The sequence below is a fragment of the Mirounga leonina genome, unplaced genomic scaffold, assembly GCF_011800145.1.
Source record: "Mirounga leonina isolate KUSES-001 unplaced genomic scaffold, KU_Mleo_1.0 Mir_94, whole genome shotgun sequence".
Taxonomy (NCBI): domain Eukaryota; kingdom Metazoa; phylum Chordata; class Mammalia; order Carnivora; family Phocidae; genus Mirounga; species Mirounga leonina.
This window is the reverse complement of record NW_023270855.1, coordinates 29580703-29606741: the sequence shown is the minus strand read 5'-3', so window position 1 is coordinate 29606741 and position 26039 is coordinate 29580703. Positions and strand designations below refer to the sequence as shown.

General features: G+C 37.0%; 1 protein-coding gene across 3 annotated transcripts in view; it reads left to right on the top strand.

Annotated features, from left to right (window-relative positions):
- PTPRG (protein tyrosine phosphatase receptor type G) overlaps positions 1-25514 on the top strand; it is a 705012-nt gene extending 679498 nt beyond the window's left edge. For all 3 annotated transcript variants that reach the window (XM_034996466.1, XM_034996465.1, XM_034996467.1), the window contains 7 exons: positions 542-635; positions 1535-1611; positions 2101-2229; positions 5425-5571; positions 6249-6391; positions 20723-20858; positions 21415-25514. In XM_034996466.1, coding sequence (XP_034852357.1) covers positions 542-635; positions 1535-1611; positions 2101-2229; positions 5425-5571; positions 6249-6391; positions 20723-20858; positions 21415-21561 — 873 coding nt within the window. In that variant the 3' untranslated portion in view covers positions 21562-25514. The remainder of the gene's footprint in view (positions 1-541; positions 636-1534; positions 1612-2100; positions 2230-5424; positions 5572-6248; positions 6392-20722; positions 20859-21414) is intronic.
- Positions 25515-26039: the final 525 nt, after the last annotated feature.

Below are 26039 nucleotides of genomic sequence, written 5' to 3'. Positions count from 1 at the left end.
CTAGTAAGTTATGTTCAAGAAACATAATTAGCTCCTATGACTATAAAGCAGTCTTTTCTAGTGTAGACCCACCCGAATCTCATGTGCCTGTGAGAAATTACGGAAGACAAATTACAAAAAGCAGTGACATTTTCAACAGAAAAATCCAGATGAACTCATTAAGTATTTACTGCCCACACTGAACCTGTTATCAGAAGCCTAGGGCCTGATAGTAGAAATAAGACAAGCTTACCCCTAACCATGGTAAGGGGACAGAAGTAACCACTACTAAAACACAAAAATATATTCTTTAGGATAGAAAAATGTTTTTGCTCCTCAGTAATCCAATTACTGATTGGCCGCCTTCTGCCAGATTATCAAGCAAATGCTATCAATTATAACTTTGTTTTGTTGTTTCCCAGCGTGACTGAGATGTAACTGATAAATAACATTGTGTAAATTTAAGGTGCAGAGAGTAATGACTTGATGCTTTGCATATATTACAAAATGATTATCACAGTCAGGTTAGTTAATGAAAACTACAACGTTGCTTTTCTTTCAGCTGGTCACACAATGTAATGCCAAGTATGTGGAGTGCTTTAGTGCTCAGAAAGAGTGTAACAAAGAAAAGAACCGAAACTCTTCCGTCGTGCCATGTAAGCTCTTAAAATCAGTTTGACTTGGTTGAGTGTGTGAGTATTTTTTCACCGAATTTTATGTATTACGTAGAGAGGCCGCAACTACCAAGGGGAATAGTTATGCCAGGAAAATTAAGGCAGTTTGATCAAACTAGGAGGGGTGGCTGTCCATGCCAGCGAATTGCTGCATCAGTGTGACATGAAGTCTAGCTTCCGTTCACCTCACAATTCAAGATTTAGGGTACTTTTACATTTTAACTTAAAAAAAAAAAAAAAACAGTAAAGCCATTATCACTATGGCATTAATACTCCTAGAAAAACGCGAGTCTCTGATTAATCTGTACAACTGGAATGCATTATTACATTCTTCTGGCTATTGAGATCAGGGTACTGTGGGTGGATGGGGACCTTGGTATAAATAACTCGGGACCTAGCGGAGGAACCTGTGAGCTGTAGATACAGCATGGGCGATCACTGGAGAGATTCTGAGACTCTACTGACCAAGGCCACTGTTTTCTAAGCATGTTACGGGGAGAAAAATGGGAAGGGAATGGCAAAAGAGCAAAAGTATAGTGTGTTGGTATAATTGTAAGAATATCAAACCAGGGCCAAAAATTATCTGAAATCCTCTGTCATCTCTGCACAGAGTGTTCTCTTTGTGATCTGCTGTGAAAACCTCTCTCACAGTAAGATTTTATTCCTGTAATGCCTTTACCCTTCTGGGAATGTGCAGCAAAATTCCATTTACATTCTGCCTTAGCTGACCCTTTAGCTTAGTCAAAAATATAGGTGAGTTTTAAAATGAAAGGGGAGCCAGGGAAATAGATTACTCACCAAGTGAATCTCAGAAAGCATTATTGGTTCTGTGTGTGTGTAATAAGGCAAATGTGGTGGTTTTTTTTTTTTCCATACTACAGCCGAGCGTGCCCGAGTGGGTCTTGCACCATTGCCTGGAATGAAAGGAACAGATTACATTAATGCTTCTTATATCATGGTGAGATTCAACAGTTAATTATAAATAAATTCAATTAAACTAAAAGGTGCTAAAGAGCAGATACCACCTATGTGGCTGATTTCATTTTTCGAATAATTTTTCGATGTGTAATATAAAAATTAGAGAGATTTCTGTATCTGGTGACCTTTAACAAAAGACTCCGAATCAGCAGGGGTACAGAAATCCTTTAAGAAAAGTGTTAAGGAATTAATTTTCTTGTTAATTTCACCCATCTAATGTTTGAATAAATGTTGAAATTGCTGTTAAGTAAAAACAGCAGGGGTAACGAGAAGGGAATTGTATGTGGAGATAAGATGATCTACACATGTTAGCATGTACATCTAAAAATTAAACACATGTACAGACTGCCTTTTTCAATTGTTTAAGTGAGGTCAAAACAATGCTGTCTTATTTCATGAACGGATTTTACTACCCCAACGTCAGAATAAAATGTTTGTAACTGCTGATTTTCCGTCTCCCTAACTGAAGGGCTATTATAGGAGCAATGAATTTATTATAACCCAGCATCCTCTGCCACATACTACGAAAGATTTCTGGCGAATGATTTGGGATCATAATGCACAGATCATTGTCATGCTGCCAGACAACCAGAGCTTGGTAAGCAAAGCACATCTGCTATATATTAATGAGCCTGTGAGGCCGTAAGCATAAATCATTCTGATACCTTACCACAGGCCTCCACTGTGTGTGTGTGCTCGGGAGGGCATCTAGACTTCTCTCGGGTTCCTTTTGTATTCTTACGGTACAGTTACTGTCCCTGTTAGCTCCATTACTTGATGTTCTCATGCTGTACATGGCCGGGGAATAGAAGGTTTTGGAAAAGGGCCTTTGAGTAACCTCCTTTAACATGTGACCTTAACCTGACCTCTCAGTTGCTAGGTGTCATTTGTAAAAAACAAAATAGCAGCTAACATTTGAGTATGTAACTGTGTTTACATGTATTAACTTGCTTAATCCTCTCTACTACTATCATTTCATTTAATAGCTAAGAAAATTGAGGAAAGTAACTTGCCTAAGGGCATATACACAAATAATTGCAGGCAGGATTTGAACCTGCGTGACCTGTCTTTTAATCCTTTGCTATGCTATTTGTCCCACCCCACATCAGAGAAAGGTTTCCTAGCCCTACCCCAAAAACTTTATATCAAAAGTACTAATGATGTATCATTATTTCTCCCCCATTCCACAGGCAGAGCAGATCCATTACAGGGAAGGAAATACAGAAAGGCTATTTTGTTCCATTTTAAAGGTGCTTTTAAGACCTTGACTGAGCCATAGCCTCTTTCTCTCCTCCCTTGAGTCCTTCCCTGCTGTGTCTGGAGATTATGTAAAAGAAGGGTGAACAAATCTATCAAGATGAGCTTAACTTTCAGAATTAGTTGGGTGGTCAGAAGTTATTATGAGGACATGTAAGCCCACAAAATGAAAACAAAAAACAATGAGGAGTTGCTTCCATGAGTATCAGATTAGTGAATTTTTTTAATCAAGAAAGAACAGCATGTGATTGAACCCCTAGTCTTGATGACATGCATTTGACTGTGTGCCCAGTCAGTAGGAACTTCTTCACTTTGTCGCATTTTGCTCCAGCTTCAGAATACCAAGACTGCTTCTGTATGATAGAATGGCAACAAAATTGAGAATCTTAAGCTAAAAACTGGAGTGTAAATTTTCAAATTAGCTGGCAATAGGGGTCTATTCTGTTTGGCATGTGGAAATTGGAGGCATTTAGGGTTGTTAAAACGTTCATTTGTTGGATGAGTCAGTTATTTTGTTATTGTCACTTAACACAGGATGGTCACCAAAAGCATCTATCACACAGGCTCATTTGTAGTGGGTAGGCTAGACCACCTGAGTCCATACATGCTCTGCAGACAGTGAGGACCTTGACCTGCCCCGGAACAGGTCATCTCAGTGTCTCGGGCTGAGGGAGACCTGGCTAGAATCCATTCTCAGCTCCGGAGTTAAAAGTCAGATTTATTAGTGCACATTTTTCCTGAAAATGTAGATTCTCTTTGTTTGCTTTATTATTTATCACTGCTATAACTTGACAAGACCATGATGCTTTGAGTAGCCCAAAGTCACTGGTTCCTAGCTCAGAAAGCACTGTTAAAAATACAGGGACCTTTGATCTACAAATATATTTGTAAGCAAAATAGCCACGAGACTGGAGTTCCTGCTGAATTAAGCAGCAGCATGTATTTTTCATAGTCTTTGAAGATGATCAGTTTGCGCTCTGTATTCAGAAGGTTTTTGTTGTTTTTTGCCTTTCTTCCACCATTATTAAAATCCCTTTGGCAGTTATTAGGCCAATTTGGTAATTTACGATTCATGTTAATTTCTTAGAGGTACATAATGTTGTTATTCCCACTTTTCAGATATGGAAATTAAGGCCCAGATTAATTTATTCAGGATCACATCCAATCCTAAATCCTATGCTTAAGCTGTGCATATTGATTAAATGTATAGGCCCTGTCCATTATTACCTTACATCTTTAGTATCTGTTAAAAGGGTCTTACTTCCATTTCCTTGGACAAAATGTATTAAAACCCCTGACAGTTACAGACTTCTTTTGTATAGACTAAACCCAATTGCTAATCTGTTTCCCCTTATGCTGAGCTTTAAAAATAAAAATGTACTTGGCAATAAGCTATATTGAAACTTGAAAGGGTGATAAGTCTTATTGGACTGTTGGCTCATTTCTGATGCAACAATGTAAGATTAAACAAAACCTTCTTTGTTTTGAACATTAGAATTATTTCTGACTTCACTAGTAGTGTCTAAGCATTTTCAGGAAAATGCCCCTAGAAGTATAGATAATGCTGGGCAAAGCAGAGTTTGCCATTTGAACTGATGAGAAAGAGAGGCATGGCAATGGGGGTCAGGGGTCTTATCTTAGGATATCATTGTACTTCTCACAAAATCTCCAACATATGTACGTACCCCTTAACTTTTTCTTAGGCCTCCACAGTTTTCAGGGATGGAATTCAAATACCACGCCTGAATATTTATTTTTAATCCTAAAATAGATGAACATTTAAAGTTTGCCTGATTCAAGGCTGAAAGACTTTTTCTATGTTAATCTCCATTTGAAGCCTAACATGGATAGATTAACTGGTCTTTGAAAGAGCACTTTGTACTTCATGCCAACATAAGCTTATTTATGCATGACCTCTTCCCAGACAGGTTCTGTTGCTTACCATTTAGTAGCAGTGTGACTTGAGACAACTTAAGGACTTCCCTGAGTCTTGATGTCCTCCTCTGTAAAGACAGATGATAAAAATCCCTTACCTCACTAGTATATCGTAAAAACTAAGTAAGATAATGTTGATGAAATTCCTTGGCAAAATGCTAATCAACTGTAGAACTGTTTACATAATCCATAGGAAGTAAAAACTAGGATGTCTTAGTTGCTTAAGCAGTTGTGAAATAATATACTAACTCCAGGTGAGAAATTTTCTATAATGTATCACAGTAAAACAAAACAAAACAAAACAAAACTTATAAACCAAAAAAAAAAAACCCAACCAGGATCTAGGTCGATTAATTTTAATATATCACCTCTAGAGGGAGCATTTTTGGTTGTTACAGTGCCCTAGGCGGGAAGTGCTAGGAAATGGTTATTATCGAGTATATTTTACAATCACACTGAACTTGGTGAACTGGGCATGATGAAATGGTGACTCGGGAGGTACAGGAGATGGCAAACATTATACGTCAATTTGCAAGAAAATTCAAAAACAAATGTTTGACAGCACTGCAGAGGAATTTTTTCTTTGGGGGGGTTCCCATAGGCAGAAGATGAGTTTGTATACTGGCCGAGTCGAGAAGAATCCATGAACTGTGAGGCCTTTACCGTCACCCTTATCAGCAAAGACAGACTGTGTCTCTCTAATGAAGAACAAATTATCATCCATGACTTTATCCTTGAAGCTACACAGGTAACTTAAACCTCCAACAGACATACTTGGGCCCTGCATCGTCTTTAAGTAATAATAAAGTCACTTGCCACCCTCAAGACAGGCTCAGGCATTTGAGTATGACTTAATTTTAAATATGTACACTTCCTTCAAATATTTGCTTTTTCCAGCTGGGTAGATGAAATGTAACAGTTCCTCTGAGCATGCATACAAATAGGTCTGTTGACCTAATTATGAAAACAATATACTAGAGTTCAACAGTCTCTTTGCCCCCCAGAAATGTAAACCTTGCAATGTGTTACAGATGATAATAGTAAGGCTTTTTTTTTTTAGTAAATGACATTTTGATATGTAATAACTTATTATGGGGTGGGGAGAAAGAAGAGCTATCTTATATTAATAACTTAAATGATGATCTAACCCTTGGTCTTCTTTTCCTTTAAATGTATAGATAAGATAGAATAGGATATAAAGTCTCTTATAATTTATTGTCACTTAAAATTTTATTGTCCCCAGAACAAAATAGGATTCTACTATCATGACCTGGTCGTTTTTTAAGGGCAGGAAGTCAGTCCTCCCTAGTATTTGGCATTTGTCAATTATCTCTAATACATATTTTCTCAGGAGCAAGTTCTAGTCCCCAGATTATAGGTGTCAGGAAATAACAGATGGGCTATGACTTGTTGTATTGGTTATAGGATGACTACGTCCTAGAGGTTCGGCACTTCCAGTGTCCCAAATGGCCTAACCCAGATGCTCCCATCAGCAGTACTTTCGAACTTATCAATGTCATCAAGGAAGAGGCCTTAACAAGGGATGGCCCCACCATTGTTCATGATGAGTATGTATTTCTTAATTTTAAAATTCAAACATTTTTCTTGTTGAATTGCTTTGGGAGTGGAAAGGGAAGATCATGACCATTCTGTGTTACCAGTGTGTACAAGGGCCTGTTGTAAATCTGTTTGCATTTTAATGTGTCAGGCCCTTCCCAGACTTCAGATATTCCTGGAGTGTATGTTCTAGAAGGTCAAAGCACTATACCAGCCTACAAAAGTAGACTTGCAAGCTTCCTGAGGATTTATGTTTCAAAAACACTAAACAGAAAATGTAAATAGTTAATAATTAAATATTTATTTTTATATCCCTACAAACACTTATTAGAGAAGAAAATTTTTTAAATATGGTTTAGTTGATTAGGAGTGAGAAAGTTACTATTAATGATAAATTTAGAGTTTACAATGTGTTTTGGAAGTTTAAAGAATATGACTCTCAAGGAGAACAAATAATTTGCTCCTGGTGTCAGAGCTTCGAGGCATCCACATGGTATTCAAACCCAGACACTTTCCCCTTTAGTCAGAGGGAAAGGTTGATAGATAAACCTTATAGTATGTGAATATTTGGAGTCAAACTTCATGGCTGAGATTGACCTGTAGATCAGACTCTCACAAGCTTTTAGCTAATATGGCACCAATTATAGATCCTCATTTCTTTAAAAACAAGAAAAAAAATTAGAGAGTGGGGGCAGCGGGAGAGAAGCAGACTCCCCGCTGAACATGGAACCCAAGTGGGGCTGGATTCTGAGACCCTGAGACCATGACCTGAGCCAAAACCAAGAGTTGGATGCTCAACTGACTGAGCCACTCAAGTGCCCCTCTATCCTCATTTCTGTTTTACTTCCAAGGTAGCTCCTTTGGTCAGCAAATTCTCAGTGTGTACCCATTACATTCATTAAATTAACAGCTACTCTGGAAGCATAGTTATTAATCAATTTGAGAGTAAAGCTTATTGTTAAGTCTTTCATTTTTTCTAAACGAATGCTGCAACATGAAGTGAGCACAGACTTTCAGCGTAGGTCAGTACCTCAGATCATGGTTCCTCATATTTGAAGATGGCTGCTTCCAAAGATTTTTATGTTCTTTTTAAGGAAACAATGACTATTTCAAAATGTTGGTCCAACTCTTAATTAGATTGAGTTTAGGGGGGAAAGAAAGAGGAAAACATTATAGTCATTACTAAGATGCCTAGAAACAGGGCAACTGCCAGCAGTGTTTAAATAGCGAAGCCAGCATCAAACTAACTGGGCAGCTAGTCCTGGTCTATGGAAATTTGGGGTATGCAGTTATAGTGTAACATTAGGGCTGCTTCTATAGTTTTCCCCCCTACTAATCTGTGTTAGCTTTCCAAATACCTCTGGGGACTGAATTCTAATGCTGCTGCCCAGTTCTGTGACTGATGTTGTTATGATTTTGTGCTCAATGCAGCTAAACTTATATTTCATGGTAAGGGATGTGGGAAAGAAAAAACTAGCAACTTGTTAAACCATTTAAAAAGAACTATCTGATTCATTTGTCTGTATTCAGTTTGGGGGTATATTGTCTTATTGAATGATTTTTATTTTATTCCACATATATGACCTCTGAAATTAATCAAATATAGCTTGTTCTTAGGCCTGCATAAGAAAAGAGCAAATTAACTCTGAACTAGATCAGCACAAATCATGTAAGTGAGCCGGACTAAAAGCCACTGAAGAAACATGTTCCTTCCTTTATCCACTCTTCAGGAGATAAGCAATTCTGTAGAAGTTATTTTTCCACATTACCCAAGCATATTAAACAGCTGCTCATGGTAGTGCAATGTTCTGAACACCACTTAGCTTTCAGTTTCCATCCTACCTACTTTTTGTACCTGTAAATATCCCTTCCTGGTGGCCCACAAACACCTCAAGTGTAGCATGTCTAAAAACAAACTCATCATCTTCCCCGCCTGTCCCCAGCCCCAGAGTTGGGCAAACCAGAAACGTGCCAGAGTCCTTTTGGTATGCCCCCTCACCTCCACATCTCACTGGAAGGAAGACTCCACGAGTCTTCTTGATGTCACCCATTCTCTCAGTACACTTTTCAAATTCCTTTACGATCTGGTTGAAGCAATCCTCCACTGACTTCCTGCAGGCCACCTTGCCTCTGCAGATACTATTTCCCTTGAGGGCTCTTTCAGTCAACAGACACTTTAAAAGTCACTCTCTTTGAAGAGGTAATCATTTAAAATCACTAACAAACATCACATTCTTACCAGTGTTCTTGGGTAGCACATCCTGTTGCAACTGCTTGTTCACAGCATTGTCACCCCCACCTTGTTGAGACCAGCAGAGGTAACTCATTTGTCCCAGTCTCCACTGGGTGAAGCTCAATGCCTGGCACAGAATGGGTACCGTGCTGCAAACTGACCTACAAATTAAGGATATGTACAGTATCCTTAATATGAACTTTCCCCAGAGAGCCTTGTGCCTTGCATTTTGTTTCTCGTTATCTTGCCTCCTTACGAATGTTTAAGCTCTATCAAAACTAGAAGTGAGCAGGTCGGAAGAGAAAGCCTCGCTGCTTGCACTTTAAGAGTTGAACTTTGAGTGGACAAACTTGATATTTATCGGGTCTACACAGAGATCTCTTAACACCTACTCTCAGGGCTCTCAGCTGTGTGCCAGATGGATAAAGTTACTAGATAAATGATCTGAGGATAAAATTCCACACCCAAAAGTAAACTGATTCTATTTGAAGGCAAGCACAGCTTAAAGGCAAACAGTTTTATTCACAGCATCCTGTATTCGAGACCATTCTGTTCAGAGACTCATCTATCAGCATTACTGTCGGATTTTTTAAGCAGAGCTTACATTCTTGGAACATAAGCACGGTCTTTACAGTCTCATGAGACTACAGAGTAGACGTTCACTCACAGAAGAACAGTTTCTTGTGCAAATATTTAATATTATTCACTGCGGAGGTATATCTATCATCCTGTTAGAGCTCCTAGGAGGCTAATTCCATTAACAAAGTATGATGTGAGTACTGCAGGTTGGGAAGGAGGCCATTAAAAGGTCAAAACTATTTTCATAATAATGCAAAGATACCATTTGCCTTGTTCATTCTCACTCTGATGGCTACCATAATGTGTGCTTGCATGGTTTTGTGTTTAACATTTTCTCAGTTCCAATTTTTGATACAGTAAATATCAATAGATATAGCCCAAATAAGCAAAAGCTCTTTGAGGATCACCAATAACCTTTTATTTTCATTTGATCCTGAGATAAGCCATAGGAGATGCAGAACTGTATGGACCGCTTTCTCTGTCAACTGCTGCAAAGATACCCACAAATATAACTAATTCTGTTTTTCATTTGAACCTCAACATTACTGCACTAGGAAGATAATTTTAGGATCCCTTAACATGTGTGGCAGTGTGAAGCTAATAGGGCCTGTGTACACAAATAGTGTCAGCCAGGACCAGCTACCATAATTTGTGGGGTCCCATGTAAAATGAAAATGCAGGAACTCTTGTTCAAAAATTAAGAATTTCCAGATGAAGAATTCAAAGTAATAAGAGAAAAGCACTAGTTATTTAGAAGGGAAGCGCCATAAGGCTATCAGCTGATTTTTCAGCAGAAACCTACAGTCCAGAAGGGAGTGGCATGATATATTCAAAGTGTAGAAAGGAAAAAAAAACCACAACCAAGAATACTATACCCAGTTAACATTCAGAATTGAAGAGATAGTTTACCAAACAAAAATCAAGAGTTCATCACCACTGATCCAGCTTTAGAAGAAATGCTAAAGATGACCCTTTAAGTGAAAAAGGAAAGGCTGTAAGTAGAAGAAAATTATGAAAGAAAAAAATTTTACTGGCAAAAGCAAATACACAGTAAAGGTAGAATCAATCGTAAAGCTAGTATAAAGGTTAAAAGGTGAAACTAATATCTAAAGAATTAAGGGATTCACAAAAAGATGTACAATACAGCATCATACACATAAAATGTGTAGCTTTTAGAATGTGTTTGAACTTAAGCAACCACCAACTTAAAATAGACTGCTATATACTTAGGATGTTATATATGAACCTTATAGAAATCATAAACCCAAAACCTGTGATGGATACATTAAAAATAAAGAGAAAGGAATCAAAACACTAAAGAAAGTCACAGGGAAAAGAGCAAGAGAAGAAGGAACATAGAAGAACTATAAAAATAACCAGAAAACAATGAACAAAATGGCAGTAAGTACATATCTCTCAATAATTATTTTAAGTATTAAATGTTCAATCAAAAGACATAGGGTGACTGAATGGATTTTAAAAAACAAAAACCCTGTCCAGATGCTGCCTGTAAGAGACTCCCTTCAGCCCCAAACACATACAGACTGGAAGTTGAGGGGATGGAAAAAGATATTCCATGCAAATGGAAACAAAACAAGCTGGGGTAGCAGTATTTATATCAGACAAAATAGACTTTAAAACAAAATGTAATGAGACAAGGACATTTCCATAATGATAAAAGGATCCAGGGCGCCTGGGTGGCTCAGTCAGTTAAGTGTCTGCCTTCAGTTCAGGTCATGATCTCAGGGTCCTGGGATGGAGCCCTGCATCGGGCTCCCTGCTCAGTGAGGAGTCTGCTTCTCCCTCTGCCCCCACCCCTGCTTGTGCTTGCTCTCTCAAATAAAATTTTAAAAAATAAGAAGGATCAATCCAACAAGAGGATATACAATTATAAGTATCTATGCACCCAACATAGGAGCACCTAAATATATAAAAATATTGACAAAAAAAATATATTAACATAGAGGGGGAAACTAACAGTAATAAAATAGGTCATCCAGACAGAAAATTCATAAAGAAACATTGGCTTTGAACAACACATTAGACCAGATGGATTTAACAGATACATACAGAACATTCCATCTTGAACAGCAGAATACACATTCTTTTCAAGTGCATATGGAATATTCTACAGGATAGATCACATATTAGGCATAAAACAAGTCTCCATAGGTTTAAAAAGACTGAAATCACATCAAACATTTTTTCTGACCACAACAGTGTGAAACTAAATTATAAGAAAAAAACTGGAAAAAATACAAACATATGGAGGATGAGTTAAGAAATCAAAGAGGAAATAAAAAAATACCTGGAGGAAATTAAAATGGGAACACAAAATCTTTGAGGTTCAAAATCTTTTGAGATGGGGCACCTGGGTGGCTCAATCAGTTAAACGTCTGCCTTCTGCTCAGGTCATGATCCCAGGGTCCTGGGATCAAGCCCTGCACCAGGTTCCCTGCTCAGCAGGGAGTCTGCCTCTCCATCTGCCCCTCACCCCGCTCGTGTTCTCTCTCTCTCTCTTTCTGCCTCTCAAATAAATAAAATCTTTAAAAAAATCTTTTGAGATCCAGCAAAAGCAGTTTTTAAAAGAAAATTTATAGCAATACAGGCCTACCTCAAGAAACACAAAAAAATCTCGATCTAACCTTAGTAATCTAAAGGAACTAGGAAAAGAACAAAGCCAAAATTTAGTGAAGGAAGGAAATAATAAAGATCAGAGTGGAAATAAATGGAGACTTAAGAAACTATAGAAAAGATCAATGAAACAAAGACCTGGTTCTTTGAAAAGATAGGCAAGACTGAGAAACTTTTAACCAGACTCCTCAAGAAAGAAAGCAGACTAAAATAACATCAGAAATGAAAGAGAAGTTATAACCAACACCAAAGAAATACAAAGGATTATAGTAGACTACTATTAAAAATTATAAGCTAGCAAATGAGACAAACCTAGAAGACCTAGAAAAATTCTTAGAAAAAACTTCCAAGGCTGAAGTAGGTGTAGAAAATCTGAACAAACCAATTACTAGTAACAAAATTGAATCTGTAATGAAAACCTCCTAACAAACAAAGTCCAGGACCAGATGGCTTCACAGAACTCTACCAAACATATTTTTAAAGATTTTATTTCTTTGTGAGAGAGAGAGAGAGAGAAAGAACAAGTGGGGGGAGGAGCAGAGGGAGAGGGACAAGCAGACTCCACACTGAGCATGAAGCCCAACAATGAACTTGATCCCACGACCCTGAGATCATGACCTTAGCCAAAATCAGGAGTCGGATACTTAGCTGACTGAGCCACCTAGGTGCCCCTCTACCAAACATTTAAAATAGAGTTAATACCTATCCTTCTCAAACTATTCCAAAAGCAAAACAGAAGAGGAAGGAATTTATTCTAAGAGGCCACCATTACCCTGCTACCAAAACCAAAGATACTACAAAAAAAGAGAAAATGACAGGCAATATCTCTGACAAACATAGATGCAAAAATCTTTAACAAAATATTAGCAAACTAAACTCAGTTCTGATCTCCAGGATCAGATGGGATTTATTCTGAGGATGGCAAGGATGGTTTGATATCCACAAATCAATCACATGATATACCACATTAACAAAATGAAGGATAAAAATTATGATTATGGCAATAGATTCAGAAAAAGTATTTGACAAAATTCAACGTCTACTCTTGATGATAAAAACTCTCAACAGAGGGAGTTTACAGGGAACATACCTACATATAATAAAGGCCATATATGACAAACACAGCTAATATTATACTCAATGATGATAAGCTAAAAACTTTTCCTCTAAGATTAGGAACAAGAAAAGGATGTCCACTGTCACCATTTTTATTCAACAAAGTACCTACAGTCTTAGCCACAATAATCAGACAAGAAAATATAATAAAAAGGCATACAAATTGGTAAGGAAGAGGTAAAACTGTCACTATTTGCAGATAGTACTACACATAGAATGAATGAATTTAGTAAAGTTGCTGGATACAAAATCAATATACAGAAATCTGTTGCATTTCTATACAACAAGTGGCCGAAAACAAGAACACAATCCCATTTATAATTACATCAAAAAGAACAGAATAACTAGGCATAAACCTAACCAAGAAGATGAAAGACCTATACTCTGAAAACTTTAAGATGCTGATGAAAAAGACTGAAGATGACACAAATGGAAAGATATATCATTCTTATTTTAAGTTATTATTAAAATGTCCATACTACCCAAAATAACCTATAGATTCAATGAAATTCTTACCAGAACTAGAATAAATAACCCTAAAATTTGCATGGAACTACGAAAGACCACTAACAGCAAAAGCAATTTTGAGAAAGAAGAACAAAGCTGGAGGTCCCTGATTGCAAACTATACTACAAAGCTGTAATAATCAAAACAGTATGATGGTACTCACACAAAAACAACCTGGATCAATGGAGCAGAATAAAGAGCCCAGAAATAAACCCACGCTTATATGATCAAGTAATCTACAACAAAGAAGGCAATAATATACAAAGGGAAAAAGACAGTCTTTTCAGTAAGTGGTACTGGGAAAACTAGATAGCTACAAGCAAAACAAAAAGTTAAAAAACCAAAAAAATGGGACCACTTTCTTACACCATACACAAAAATAAACTCAAAATGGATTAAAGACCTAAATGTGAGACCTGAAACCATTAAAGAAAATACTAGCAGTGATCTCTTGGACATCAGCCTTAGCATTATTTTTCTGGATCTGTCTCCTCAGGCAAAGGAAACAAAAGCACAAATAAACAGTTGAGACAACATCAAACTACAAAGCTTTTGCATAGTCAAGGAAACCAACAAAACAAAGTGCAGCCTACTGAATGGGAGAAGACATTGGCAAATGATATATCTGATATGGAGCTAATATGCAAAATATATGAAGAACTCGTAAAACTTAAAATTTAAAGACAAAAAAAAAAAACCTGATTAAAAGTGGGCAGAGGACCTGAATCAACCTTTGTCCAAAGAAAATATCCAAAGATGACCAACAGACATATGAAAAGGTGCTCAGTACCACTAATCATCAGGGAGAAGCAAATCAAAATCACAGTGATATGTCACCTCGCACCAGTCAGAATGGCTAATACAAAAAGGGGAAGTAACAAGTGTTGGCGAGGATGTAAAGAAAAGGGAACCCTTGTGCACTGTTTGTGAGAATATAAATTGGTGAAGCCACTGTATAAAACCATACAGCGGTTCCTCAGAAAAGTAAAAATAGGAATACCATGTGATCCTGGAATTCCATTTCTGGGTATGTATCAGAAGAAAACAAAAGCACTGATTGAAAAAGATGCACGCACCCCTAGGTTTATTGCAGCATTATTTACAATAGCCACAATATGGAAGAAACCTTAAGTGTCCATAAACAGATGAGTGGATAAAGAAGACGTAGTATATACATACAGTGGGATATTACTCAGCCATAAAAATGAAGGAACTCTCACCATTTAAAACAACATGGGTGGAACTAGAGAGTATTAGGCTAAGTGAAATAAGTCCTATAAAGACAAATACCACATAGGGACACCTGGGTGGGTCAGTCGTTAAGCGTCTGCCGTCAGCTGAGGTCATGATCTCAGGGTCATGGGATCAAGCCCCACATCGGGCTCCCTGCTCAGCGGGAAGCCTGCTTCTCCCACTCCCACTCCCCCACTTGTGTTCCTCTCTCACTGTGTCTCTGTCAAATAAATAAAAATCTTAAAAAAAAAAAAAAAGACAAATACCACATAGTTTTACATCTGTGTGGAACCTAAAAAACAAAAATAGAATAGACTCAATACACAGAGCAAACTGGTGGTTGTCAGAGGGCAGTGGGAAGATGGGCAAAACCAGTAAGGGGATTAGTAGGTACAAACTTCCAGTTATAAGTAAATCACAGGGATGAAAAGTACAGCATAGGGAATATAGTTAATAATACTGTAATAACTTTGGTCGCTACACTTACCTTGATGAATATTTCATAACGTGTATACTTGTTAAATCACTAGGTTATATACCTGAAACTAATATTGTATGTCAGCTATACCTCAGTGAAAAAATAATGTACAGATGGCAACAATACAGCATTAAACTAAGTGCAGGACTCTTCTGAGGAGACCCATCAAAGTGCAGGACTCTCCGCAACTACACAGAGTGAAGCCAGGAAACTGGCCCTGGCTGCAGTCAGATCCAGATTGATCTTCGAATTCTGCTTAACACTGCCTCCCGCTGGTTGTCACAGGAAACACTCTTGCACTCATCTCACTCATTTCTTCAGACTACATTTTTTCCGACTTTATTTTCTCATTCACGTCCCAAGTTTTAATTTCTTAAAGTCCTGTGGAAGGCTTTTGTGTTGCCTTTATTCCCCTGGCTTGATGAGTACTCAAGCTTTAACTCTGTTTTCCTTCCTGCCATATTGATTTCTAAGGGAAGCTTTGCTTTCTTCATAGTGACAGGGTTATAACTCTAAATTTCATTCTTAGGATTTTTAAAACCTCTTAAAAGCAAAGGTAGGATAATTGTAACTATATGGAACAGTAAACAGTATCATTAAATGGGCAGGGGCATATACAGTGACAAAATAAGGAACCCCAATGTGTTTTAAAATGAACATAGAACACTTAAAAACATTACTTACATCAGGTAAGTAAAGTACAAAAGTACTTTAAGTACTTTTTTTTCCTTGAGGTATGGGCAAGACAAAAATACATTTGGGGGCTCTTTCTTAACGGCACTAAATAAACATTGCTCTCAATGGGCTCTTTGAAAAAGGCAAACTACCAAAGCCAATGTATTTATACACTATTCTTCTTTTATCTAGGTTATAAATTACTTGTATCACTTTTTCACCAAGTCCTTGTAGTTTGAAGTGCAAATCCATGAAACTTGATACACATCCTTTAATCCTACTTAATTGCTAAACTTCTGAGAATGGCCTTCATTTTTTCAGGCTTTATCCTTTCATTATAATGCTTGGTATGTAGAAGATACTTAAATTATCTGTATATTTGACTAATTTGACTTAGTTTCCAGTCATGTTTGAAATCTTACTGTGTAGGTACTTCCTTTTAATTTAGGTACTTATTTGAGAGTGGCAAAAATCTAGGAAAGGCAATCCAAGGAAAGGCCAGAGCAATCCTACAGAGCTTACACACTATATAATAAAATAATAAAATATGTAATACCTGACTTTTCTGAATGGCTATAGATAGCTCTAAGAAAAAGATAAAGTGGGGCGAAAAGGGTCCTGAGTCTTAACAGTTTCACTAGAACAGAGTAAAGCAAAGGTTAGATTTTATCTAAAAAAAAAAAAAAGTTATGCTAAAATGAGAAGGTATACTCGTACAATTCAGAATGTGAGGAAAGCCATCAAATCAACAACAAAAAAGTGGTTCAGTTACTAGAGCAGTATTAAGAGAATTTAAAAATATATGCCCTGAGATCTAACAGAAGACTATGACCTTAATCAGAAACATGTATTATTAAGCAGAAACAAATGAGAGTCTAAGAAATGGGAAAAACGAGATGGGCTAGTAGTGGTAGAACAGACAGAAGTGAAATCAAACTCCATTACGGAAGCTAGATAAGTTCTAGCATATGTCTGAGAGGTGATCCATGTTGAGAAAAGAGACTAAGAAGAAGAGATAATGGCTGAGATTTTCTAAGAACTGAATAAAAGGATGAATAAAGTCTCATAAAACATAAAATTTTGAAAAATGGTAAAGAAAAAAATAAGGGAAGGCATAAAATAACATTGGGAAGGAAAAGATCTACCATTAATCTGTAATTACATAAAAACTATTTGATAACTGTTAATTTGCTTAGGCATGACAATGTTTCATACTTTTAAAAATCTTTATCTTTTAATTCTTACACAAAAATACTAATGAATAAAATATTTGGGATATGCTTCAAAGTATATGGGAGAGGAAGTAGATGTGAAACAAGTTTGGCCATGAGCCCATGACAACTGGAACTGAGTAGTGGCTACGTGAAGGTGACGGTGCTTGTGCGTATGTTTGATGTTTTCTAAAAATAAAAGGTTAATGGGTGCCTGGGTGGCTCAGTTGGTTAAGCGACTGCCTTCGGCTCAGGTCATGATCCTGGAGTCCTGGGATCGAGTCCCGCATCGGGCTCCCTGCTCAGCAGGGAGTCTGCTTCTCCCTCTGACCTTCCTCCTTCTCATGCTCTGTCTCTCATTCTCTCTCAAATAAATAAATAAAATCTTAATAATAAAAAAAATAAAAGGTTAAAAATAGAAATATTTTAAAGGAAATAAACGCTTGAAATTCTTTATACTAGTAAACGTTGAAGAAATGAATACACAGGTGAGTTCCCAAACTGTTAAGATCCACCAAGTCCTCATCAGGCTACCCTTGAACAGTAACACAGGAAATTTAATGTAACCATGGTTAAAAAAAAAAGGCTAGCACCAGAATGGAAAAGTATAGGCCAATCTTACTTATTTGATTATGGATGTAAAAATCTAAGTAAAATACTGTCAAATAAAATCAAGTGTATTGGGTTAAAAGAATTTTGTATCATGAAAAAGTAAGATCTGCCCTAAGGCTTATAGAGGTGGTTAAATGTTACCACTGTTCTCTCAAGTGAATGCAGGACATTATCAAAGGAATTTCTAAAAAAGCCAATAGATGTTGGAAAGTGCAGAATAAAATCACACTCACTCATGATCTCCCTCCCTCTCCAAAAAAACACTCTTAGCAAACTGAAAGTCAAAAGCCTCTTCTTGAACTTGATAAATGTTATTTATTGGAAGCCTACAGCAAACATTTTTATTTAATACTAAAAACTTAGTAGCTTTACCATTAAAGAAAACAATGATACCTCCTTACAAATACCGGTTAGAATGCAGAGCTATTGGGTTCTAGCCAATGCAATAAAAGCAAAAGATATAAAAAACATAAAAGTTGAAAAGAGACAAAACTGATATTATTGGTAGATAAAATGTAGCCAACTTCCTAGAGAATCCACCAATTACTAGGAACTTAACTGCGTGGCTGGATACAAGTTCACCATGTGAAAATCAATAACTTTCCTATATATCAACTAAAACCAAGCAAAATGTCATAAAGAGAGGCCATTCTTAGGAGTAACAAACTCAAACACCTAGAAATTACCCTAAAATGAAAGTGGCAAAGACAATGAAGAGAACTACAAAATACAATTGAAAACTGCAAAAGACCCGAACAAAGGGAGAAAAGACCTCATGTTCATGAACAGAAAAACTCAAAAAGATGTTACTTTCCGTATATTCTCAGCCCAAGCTAAGCAAAATCGCAACAAAACTTGTATTTCTTGACAATCCAGTTTCAAAATTAATATGAAACAGGACGCAGAGGGATAGAGGGATAGAGGTATCTGGAAATGAGTATACAAGTGAAAATGAAAATATGTTTGAAGCACAAAAGAAAAATGAAACAATGTAGAGACAGCCAAGACTACTGTAGAAACTTGCTTTTTCAGATGTCAAGACTTATCAAAACCTTATGGGAATTAAAGCAAATATGGGGAAATACAAAAAACAAATTGAAGGGCCAGAGAGTTCAGAAACAGGCCTGCATATATGAGGATTTAGTATATGATACAAAGGAAGCTCAAATCGAGAAAAGATGAGACTACCCAATTAAAAAAAGTAGTTATCCATGGGAAAAATAACTAAAATCAGACCTTTAATTACATCAAAATAAGACTCAGATGAATTAAACAATGAAATAAAAAATAAAAATAGAAAAATGTAGGAGAATGTTTTTAAAATGCTGGGTTAGAAAAAGCATTCTCAAGATTCCAGTTAAGCCAAAAATAAAAGACTGGTCAATTTGATTATGTGTAAACTATACTTCAGTTTAACAAAAATGCCTACAAACAATGTTAAGAGAAACTAGAGACTGGAAAAAATATTTACAACTTATCCTACAAATAGAAGAGACAAAGCTAAGAAAAATGGCCAAAGTATATTATTAAACAACTTTAGAAGAGGAACTAGAGATGGGCCATAAACCCAGAAGATTCTCCACCTCCCTGGTAATAGAGAAAATGCAAATTAAAATGACATTAGATACAATTTTTCACCCATCAAATTAGCAGAAAGCGTGTCAACTTTAAAATGATGAGGAGAGGGGCGCCTGAGTGGCTTAGTCCATCAAGCGTCTGCCTTCAGCTTAGGTCATGATCTTGGGGTCCTGGGATCGAGCCCCGCGTCAGGCTCCCTGCTCGGTGGGGAGTCCGCTTCTCCCTCTACCCTTCTGTCTCTCTCTCAAATAAATAAATCTTTAAAAAAATAAAATGATGAGGAAAAGCAAGTATTCTCCTGCTGGGAACGGTATAAACAGGTAACAACCACTAGAAGAGAAATACCGCACTATCTTTAAAACTAAAGATGGGCATACCTGTGACCTAATTCTCCTACTCATGGTACGTCTGTTAGTGGGCACAAGATACGAACAATGGAAATGCCCATCTACAGGGAACAGAGGACATGCAGTATGCATACAGCACATGAAGTCATGCGCTGGGCTGAAATGTACTGATACACCGAACTCTGGGTGGCTAGACCCAAATGTATAACAAGTTTTACCTCTAGATAGGTTACCTCTCACGTTGGGGACTCTGGTCTTTTTGTATTAAAGATGTACAACATCTGTAATGGTTTAATTTTATATAACAATAATCAGCTCAAACTGCACATTTAATAGTTTTTAACAGAATAGTGAGCACAGGGTATAAAGCTCTAGTTTCATTTCTACCAGCATCACCACCTTGAACAATTCCTTTAATCCTGTTTTCTTATCACTGATACACCACCACAGGTTCCTGGAAAAAATGGGGTTGCCAATCTAGCCTGATGAGGAAGTCTACCCTTCTAAGTGCATGCGCGTGCGCGCGCATGTGTGTGTGTGTGTGTGTGTGTGGAGTGTGCCATATTTTTCCAAGACTTTTATCGAAGGTACTCTTACTAAGTTACACTTCAGTGCCAAAAATAATTACCTAATATGAAATTCATTTTGAAAATTTTCGGACTGCGCTTTGAGCCATATAGTTCCATTTGAAGTCACATTCTGGAAGTTCAATTTAGCTGTTTGGGACGGTTAAAAAAAAAATTTTTTTTTTTTTTTTGTTCAGATCCTTTCACCGCCTCTACATGTCCAGGACCCTGTAGTTGGGTTCCTCATATTCTTTTTCCTGTTATGTCCCCCACCTCGTCCCCAACATTATGTCTCCTATGGCCATCCCCAGTCTAATGTTGAGCCTCTCATTTCATCTGGGATATAAAGCTGAGCATCTGATAAGCCAGCTTGGGAGATTTCACATTCATGAACAAATGTCACCTTTATGCTATAGCCTCTGCATTTACCCCCCGCGAGCATTTCATTCGCTTCAAGAAGAGTGGTCAGTGCAGTCTACTTTGCTTCTATGCAAATACATGACATTCATTTCATTCCAAAAATTCAATTCCTTAGAAAGTCTGAAATAGCATCTTTTTTTTCTCCTCTCCAAGGTATGGAGCAGTTTCAGCAGGAATGTTGTGTGCCCTTACCACCCTGTCCCAGCAACTGGAGAATGAAAATGCTGTGGATGTTTTCCAGGTTGCAAAAATGATTAATCTTATGAGGCCTGGAGTATTCACAGATATTGTAAGTACTTTGTTTCTTTGTGAAAGCTGTTCTGTTATCAGCTGAAACTCCGGCTCACACTTGAATTAGAACACTGGTTGTCACCTGGGGATGGTTTTGCCCCTCAGGGTATGTTCGGCAATATCTAGAAACTTTTTGGTTGTCACAACTGGGGATGGAGGAAGGTACTCATTGGAACCTACCCAGAGATGCTGCTAAACATCTTGCAATGCATCAGACAGATCTCTACAACAAAGAATTATCTGCCTCAAAACAGCAGTAGTGAGGACATGGAGAAACTCGGTTTTCTAGAGTATGATATTCTCCAGTTACAACATACAGATATTCTATGATCTTAATTCACTGTCAACAGAATTAGTTCCAAACTAACAACGATCCAGGTGACATGCAGAATGCATAAGTCTTGATTATAAAGGCTCCAAGTCACCTTTTTGAAGTTTCTTAGCGTAAATGCACATTCTCGTTTTTTACAATTACATTTTTAATTGGTCTTGCTACCTTAGATGAAATGACTCAGCTGTTCTTTGTCTCAATTGGACTTCCTCTTGTTTTTCAGGAACAATACCAGTTTGTCTATAAAGCAATGCTCAGCTTGGTCAGCACTAAAGAAAATGGAAATGGTCCCATGACAGTGGACAAAAATGGTGCTGTTCTCATTGCAGATGAATCAGACCCTGCCGAGAGCATGGAATCTCTAGTGTGATTGGAATCCTGAAAGGGCACTTAATTTGTAAAACTTCTGAAGACTGAGAACTTTTTTGAGGCCTTTTTTGCCAGACTCTAGGTTATACAATAACCCAGTTACTTTTTTACACTGATAAAAGTTTTGATATTTATTTTTTGCCATTTTATGTCTTAATGGTATCCTACTGAGCATTTGCACCTCTGTTCATTTCACACAGTGAAACGCAGTTTTCCCTAGTTTGCACTATATGATCAGTGTTACTGCCTATAATCTAATACTAAAGCAAGCCCTGATGTGACATTCCATGACAACATACATGCTACTTTTTAGTTCAGTACAGTGAAGGTCTTTGTTATGACAGTGGATCTTGGTTTATTATTATTATTATTGCTAGAGCAGTTGCATCCTCCTAGCAGGCAATGCTGAGCTTTTCCTCAGTCCTCTCCTATTTTTTTCAGGCACTGCTCCATGCTGTCTGCCTTCTGTATTTTAATGGAGTGAATGGGCATTGTTTTCTTTTAAGGAGTAGCAGGTTCCTGGGAGCTACTAAGACAGTCTATCAACCTCATGGCCTTGAAACAGTTCCATTTATGATGGTGAAGGTATCCATTAAGAAATTAGAAGGCTTTAAGAGCTTTATGTGAACATCACTTATTAGTTAAAGTTATATTCATAGCCTAAAAAAATGCCCAACTGTGTCAAAATAAAGGATATCTCTGTATTACAATTTTCACAGTAGCTATGTGGACGGTGTGTGTTATTTCCATCTTGACCCTCTGAAATAGCTACACCCTATAATGAGGGCTATCTTTTACAATAGAGATATGGCAATATTTTACACATCTCACCTATCCTGTTAGTAACTCTCCATTCATGCTTTTTGGTTTCTAACATCACACCTCATGGCAGATAGAATAATGAAAATTTCTGCAGGTGTGTAATTTTGAAATTAGTCCTCTAAAATATCCCTATTACTCATATAGCTATCTAATAAAAACTACCTATATAGTTAACATTCTTTTCTTTCCTTTTTTGCCAAATGTTTCCTGATAAACCCCATAAATATATACATTCTTCTACTTAGGATGAAAGTGAAAATACCGTATTAGCTAAAGTCTTGGGATAGATTCCCAAGTCTTGTGTAGATTCCCACACATGGATAAGTCTGATTCAGAGAGAGGAAATCAGAATCTTAAACAGAAGGGGAGATCAACATTCTCAAGTAGATTTTAAAAGGAGCTGGCTTTGTGTGCTCTTATGTTGTGGAGCCCCCAGAACAGACACACTTCACTCAAAGAGGCTGATAATCATTACACAGAACCCAAGGAAGTTATTTGATCTAGCCTCGGGAACCATATTTACCCGGAGTAACTACATAATTGGGAAATTAGGAGCATTAATATGAAATTTCAGTTCAGTTAGAAAAATAAGCTACTACTGAGATCTGTTCTATTGCGTATTTGCATTTGAGGAATAACTTCTGTTAGAAGTGAAATCATCACCAGAACTGGGCCTGTCACAGAGAAAAGGGTTTTGGTTAATTTTTATGTCAATAAACTTCGACAAAAAAAATCCATACTGGCTACTATCATACTATCTGGGTAGGCTCTATGACATTAATGATAATCAGTGCTGAGGTTCTATTGACCTTCAGTTGGCCGTCTATGAAGTTTGTCAGAGTGGTGCTATGGAACCAAAGCTGCAAAGGAGAGGCTACAGGCCCAAGTTTGGGAGTTCCAATGCAGAGGCCAGGTTGATGGAGTTTTCATGAACTATGTACCTTGCCAGGGTTAATCTCATGTTTTCATCACAGAAATTCTGCAACATGGAAAACAGTCCACTGTTCACGAACCATGTAGGTGAGGCTTAAGAAAAGGTGTACAAGTGAGTAGTGTGCTAAATGGTATGTGCTAGAGGAAAGCAACACCTTTGCAGCCCCGCTGCTCCCATCACAGACAATACCAGGAAGCTCTACCGAACACCTGAGGAAGAAAGCTGAACATAGGACCACCACCACTGCCAGAGGCTGAGAGGAATCAGGAAGGGCAAGATTGCAGATCATGGCAAGAGCTAGATCATTTCAGTCAATTAAGCAGATTACACTTCATTTATATATTGATAGGCGTGAACTCTTTTTAGTAGTTGGCACATATTGGACTTCCAGAAGTCATGTTCAAGTTGGGGCTCATGGTCCCTTGGTAATTTTTTCTCTTACAAGTTAACATTGGTTAGAAAACAGCAAGTGTTTCCTTCTGTGCTATTTATAGTGGGCTCAAGTCCTGGGAAGGCTTAAGTTCCAACACAGTTCTGTGATCATTTCTTACACAGGTATCATAGTCATAATAAAAGAAATATAGCTAGTAAACAGAAACATTTAAAAGGATGGTTTGAAGTTCCCTGAGAAAGTATGTGTCCATAGTGGGCTTGAACCAGTCTACAAATCCTGACACACTGAAATCTGAGCAATTGCTATTTGCCCATCTTGCCAAAGTGGTCCAAACACACTTCAGTGAGGATAGTTCTATTCAGCAGTTCCTCACTTTCCCCAGAGAGTGTATCCTGAATATTATTCTTCATTTGTTATCGATGTTAGTATTCTTGCATCTTTCCAGAGGCAGAGAGTTTCAAAGACAGTGTTTTCTTTGAGACATAAACACACTGCTGAACTACACAACAAGGTTATTACCACTTGCACTCAGGGGGAAAGGAAATAGCTATTGCAGACTAACATGTGCTATCTTATAAAATAAGCTTATTGGGTGTATGAATTTAGCTCTAGGTGAACAAAATGCACACTTCGTACAATAATGAGTTGCAGTGATGAGACCAAGTGGCCATGCTGGGCATCAGAGAAGACCCATATTGCCATCAGGAGAACTCTTGCATCCAAAAGCCACATCATCTTTTATATATGTGTGTGTGTTTAAAAAAGTTACTTCTGAATTTCAAGAATAAGATTAATTGAATTGGCTTTCCTAAATGTTTATGCCTTGGAGCTTTTAGAGTCTATTTCAAGTTGAAGAGTCCAGCATGGTCAGAGAAGGTTATGGTGTTCAAGGTTTGGCTGTTGGAAATTTTAGCCCAGAGTGACATACCGAAATCAACAAATAACCTTAATTATTTTATAATGACACAGCACAACTGCCTTGTTACGAATTTTTTCTTAAATGCATATATACTATATTTAAAAATTAAAATATAGATACCAATTTACCAAAGATACATATTACTAATTCTAAGCAAAAAATAAACCCAAACTCATCACAATTTAAGAAGTAATAATCAAAATGTAGTTTGTCTTAAGAATTTAGCAGTTATACTGGAAAATGCATTTTCAACTCTTACGTTCTAAATTTTATGTTCAAATGGTGCCAGTGAATTTTTATATGAAGGGAAAATGCCTGCTTTTTTTTTTTTTTAACAGCTATAATTTCACTTACCCCTTTGCGCTTTCCCTTAGTTGCAATTAACATGCAATATTGGCTTCACTTATCTCTAGAAAGAAGGCATGCTACAAATAGGAAGGAATTGTAATAGTATTTGGCCTCTACTTTGTCTTAGCTGTTAAACTGTTTTTAGTATTTTTGTTAAATATTTGCAAAGGGAAGCATTTTCTACAGAGGATAATTACTTTCAAGAAAAATATCTTGAGTTTTAAGAAATAAACATCTCCAGAAAAGGAGACAGCCAATTTTATAAAATGTTGCAACTCTCCAACATTTGGGGTAGTGACTCCTTTTTTGTTAGGACATTTGAAACTAGCAAGCAGCCATTGTTTCTAAAAAAGAAAAAAGAAAAAAAAACCTCAGCCTTCATGTTAATTCATGTTTCTTTCACTTCATTTTGAAATAGCTAAAATCATTAAAACTGTAAATATTTTGTTGCTTGGATAAGCATCTTCTGGGAACTTTGTATCTATGGTATATAATCATAGAATTTTATATTTTCATATAAAGCTAATTTTTTTTCTAGTTTCAACTCCGTCATAGTCTTTTTGTTTTGGTTTGGTTTTTTTTTTGATTTTTGGTTTTTTGTGGTGGATATGTGAATTCAACTTTCTGTGTATTGAAGTAGCAAAAACCATCTTTGCATTCCGAAAGATCCAACATGTGTTGTTTCTTTGATGCAGTGATTGTGAAAATTGGGTTTTCTTTCTTAATTCCATTGACCATTTGTGCAATAGGAATTAGACATAATTAGTCACTGAATACATTCATTGCATTGACCCATTTGGAAAAAGTGGTTGGTTTGTTTTTTTTTTTTTTAGTTTGTTCAGGGGGGGAGGGGTTTTGTAACCTGAAATCTTTCCCTTTTTTCTTCTGTTTAAAACTCTATCAAATCATTCTATTATAGTGTTATTTAATATGTAAATTGTATTGCTATACATAAAATAAAGTATGGTTTTTGATGTATTCATTAGTGCTGAGCATTTCTATGAAAATATGTCCAATAAAATTAAGTTACTTGTCTCCCTTAACAGATCACCTGCCAACCTT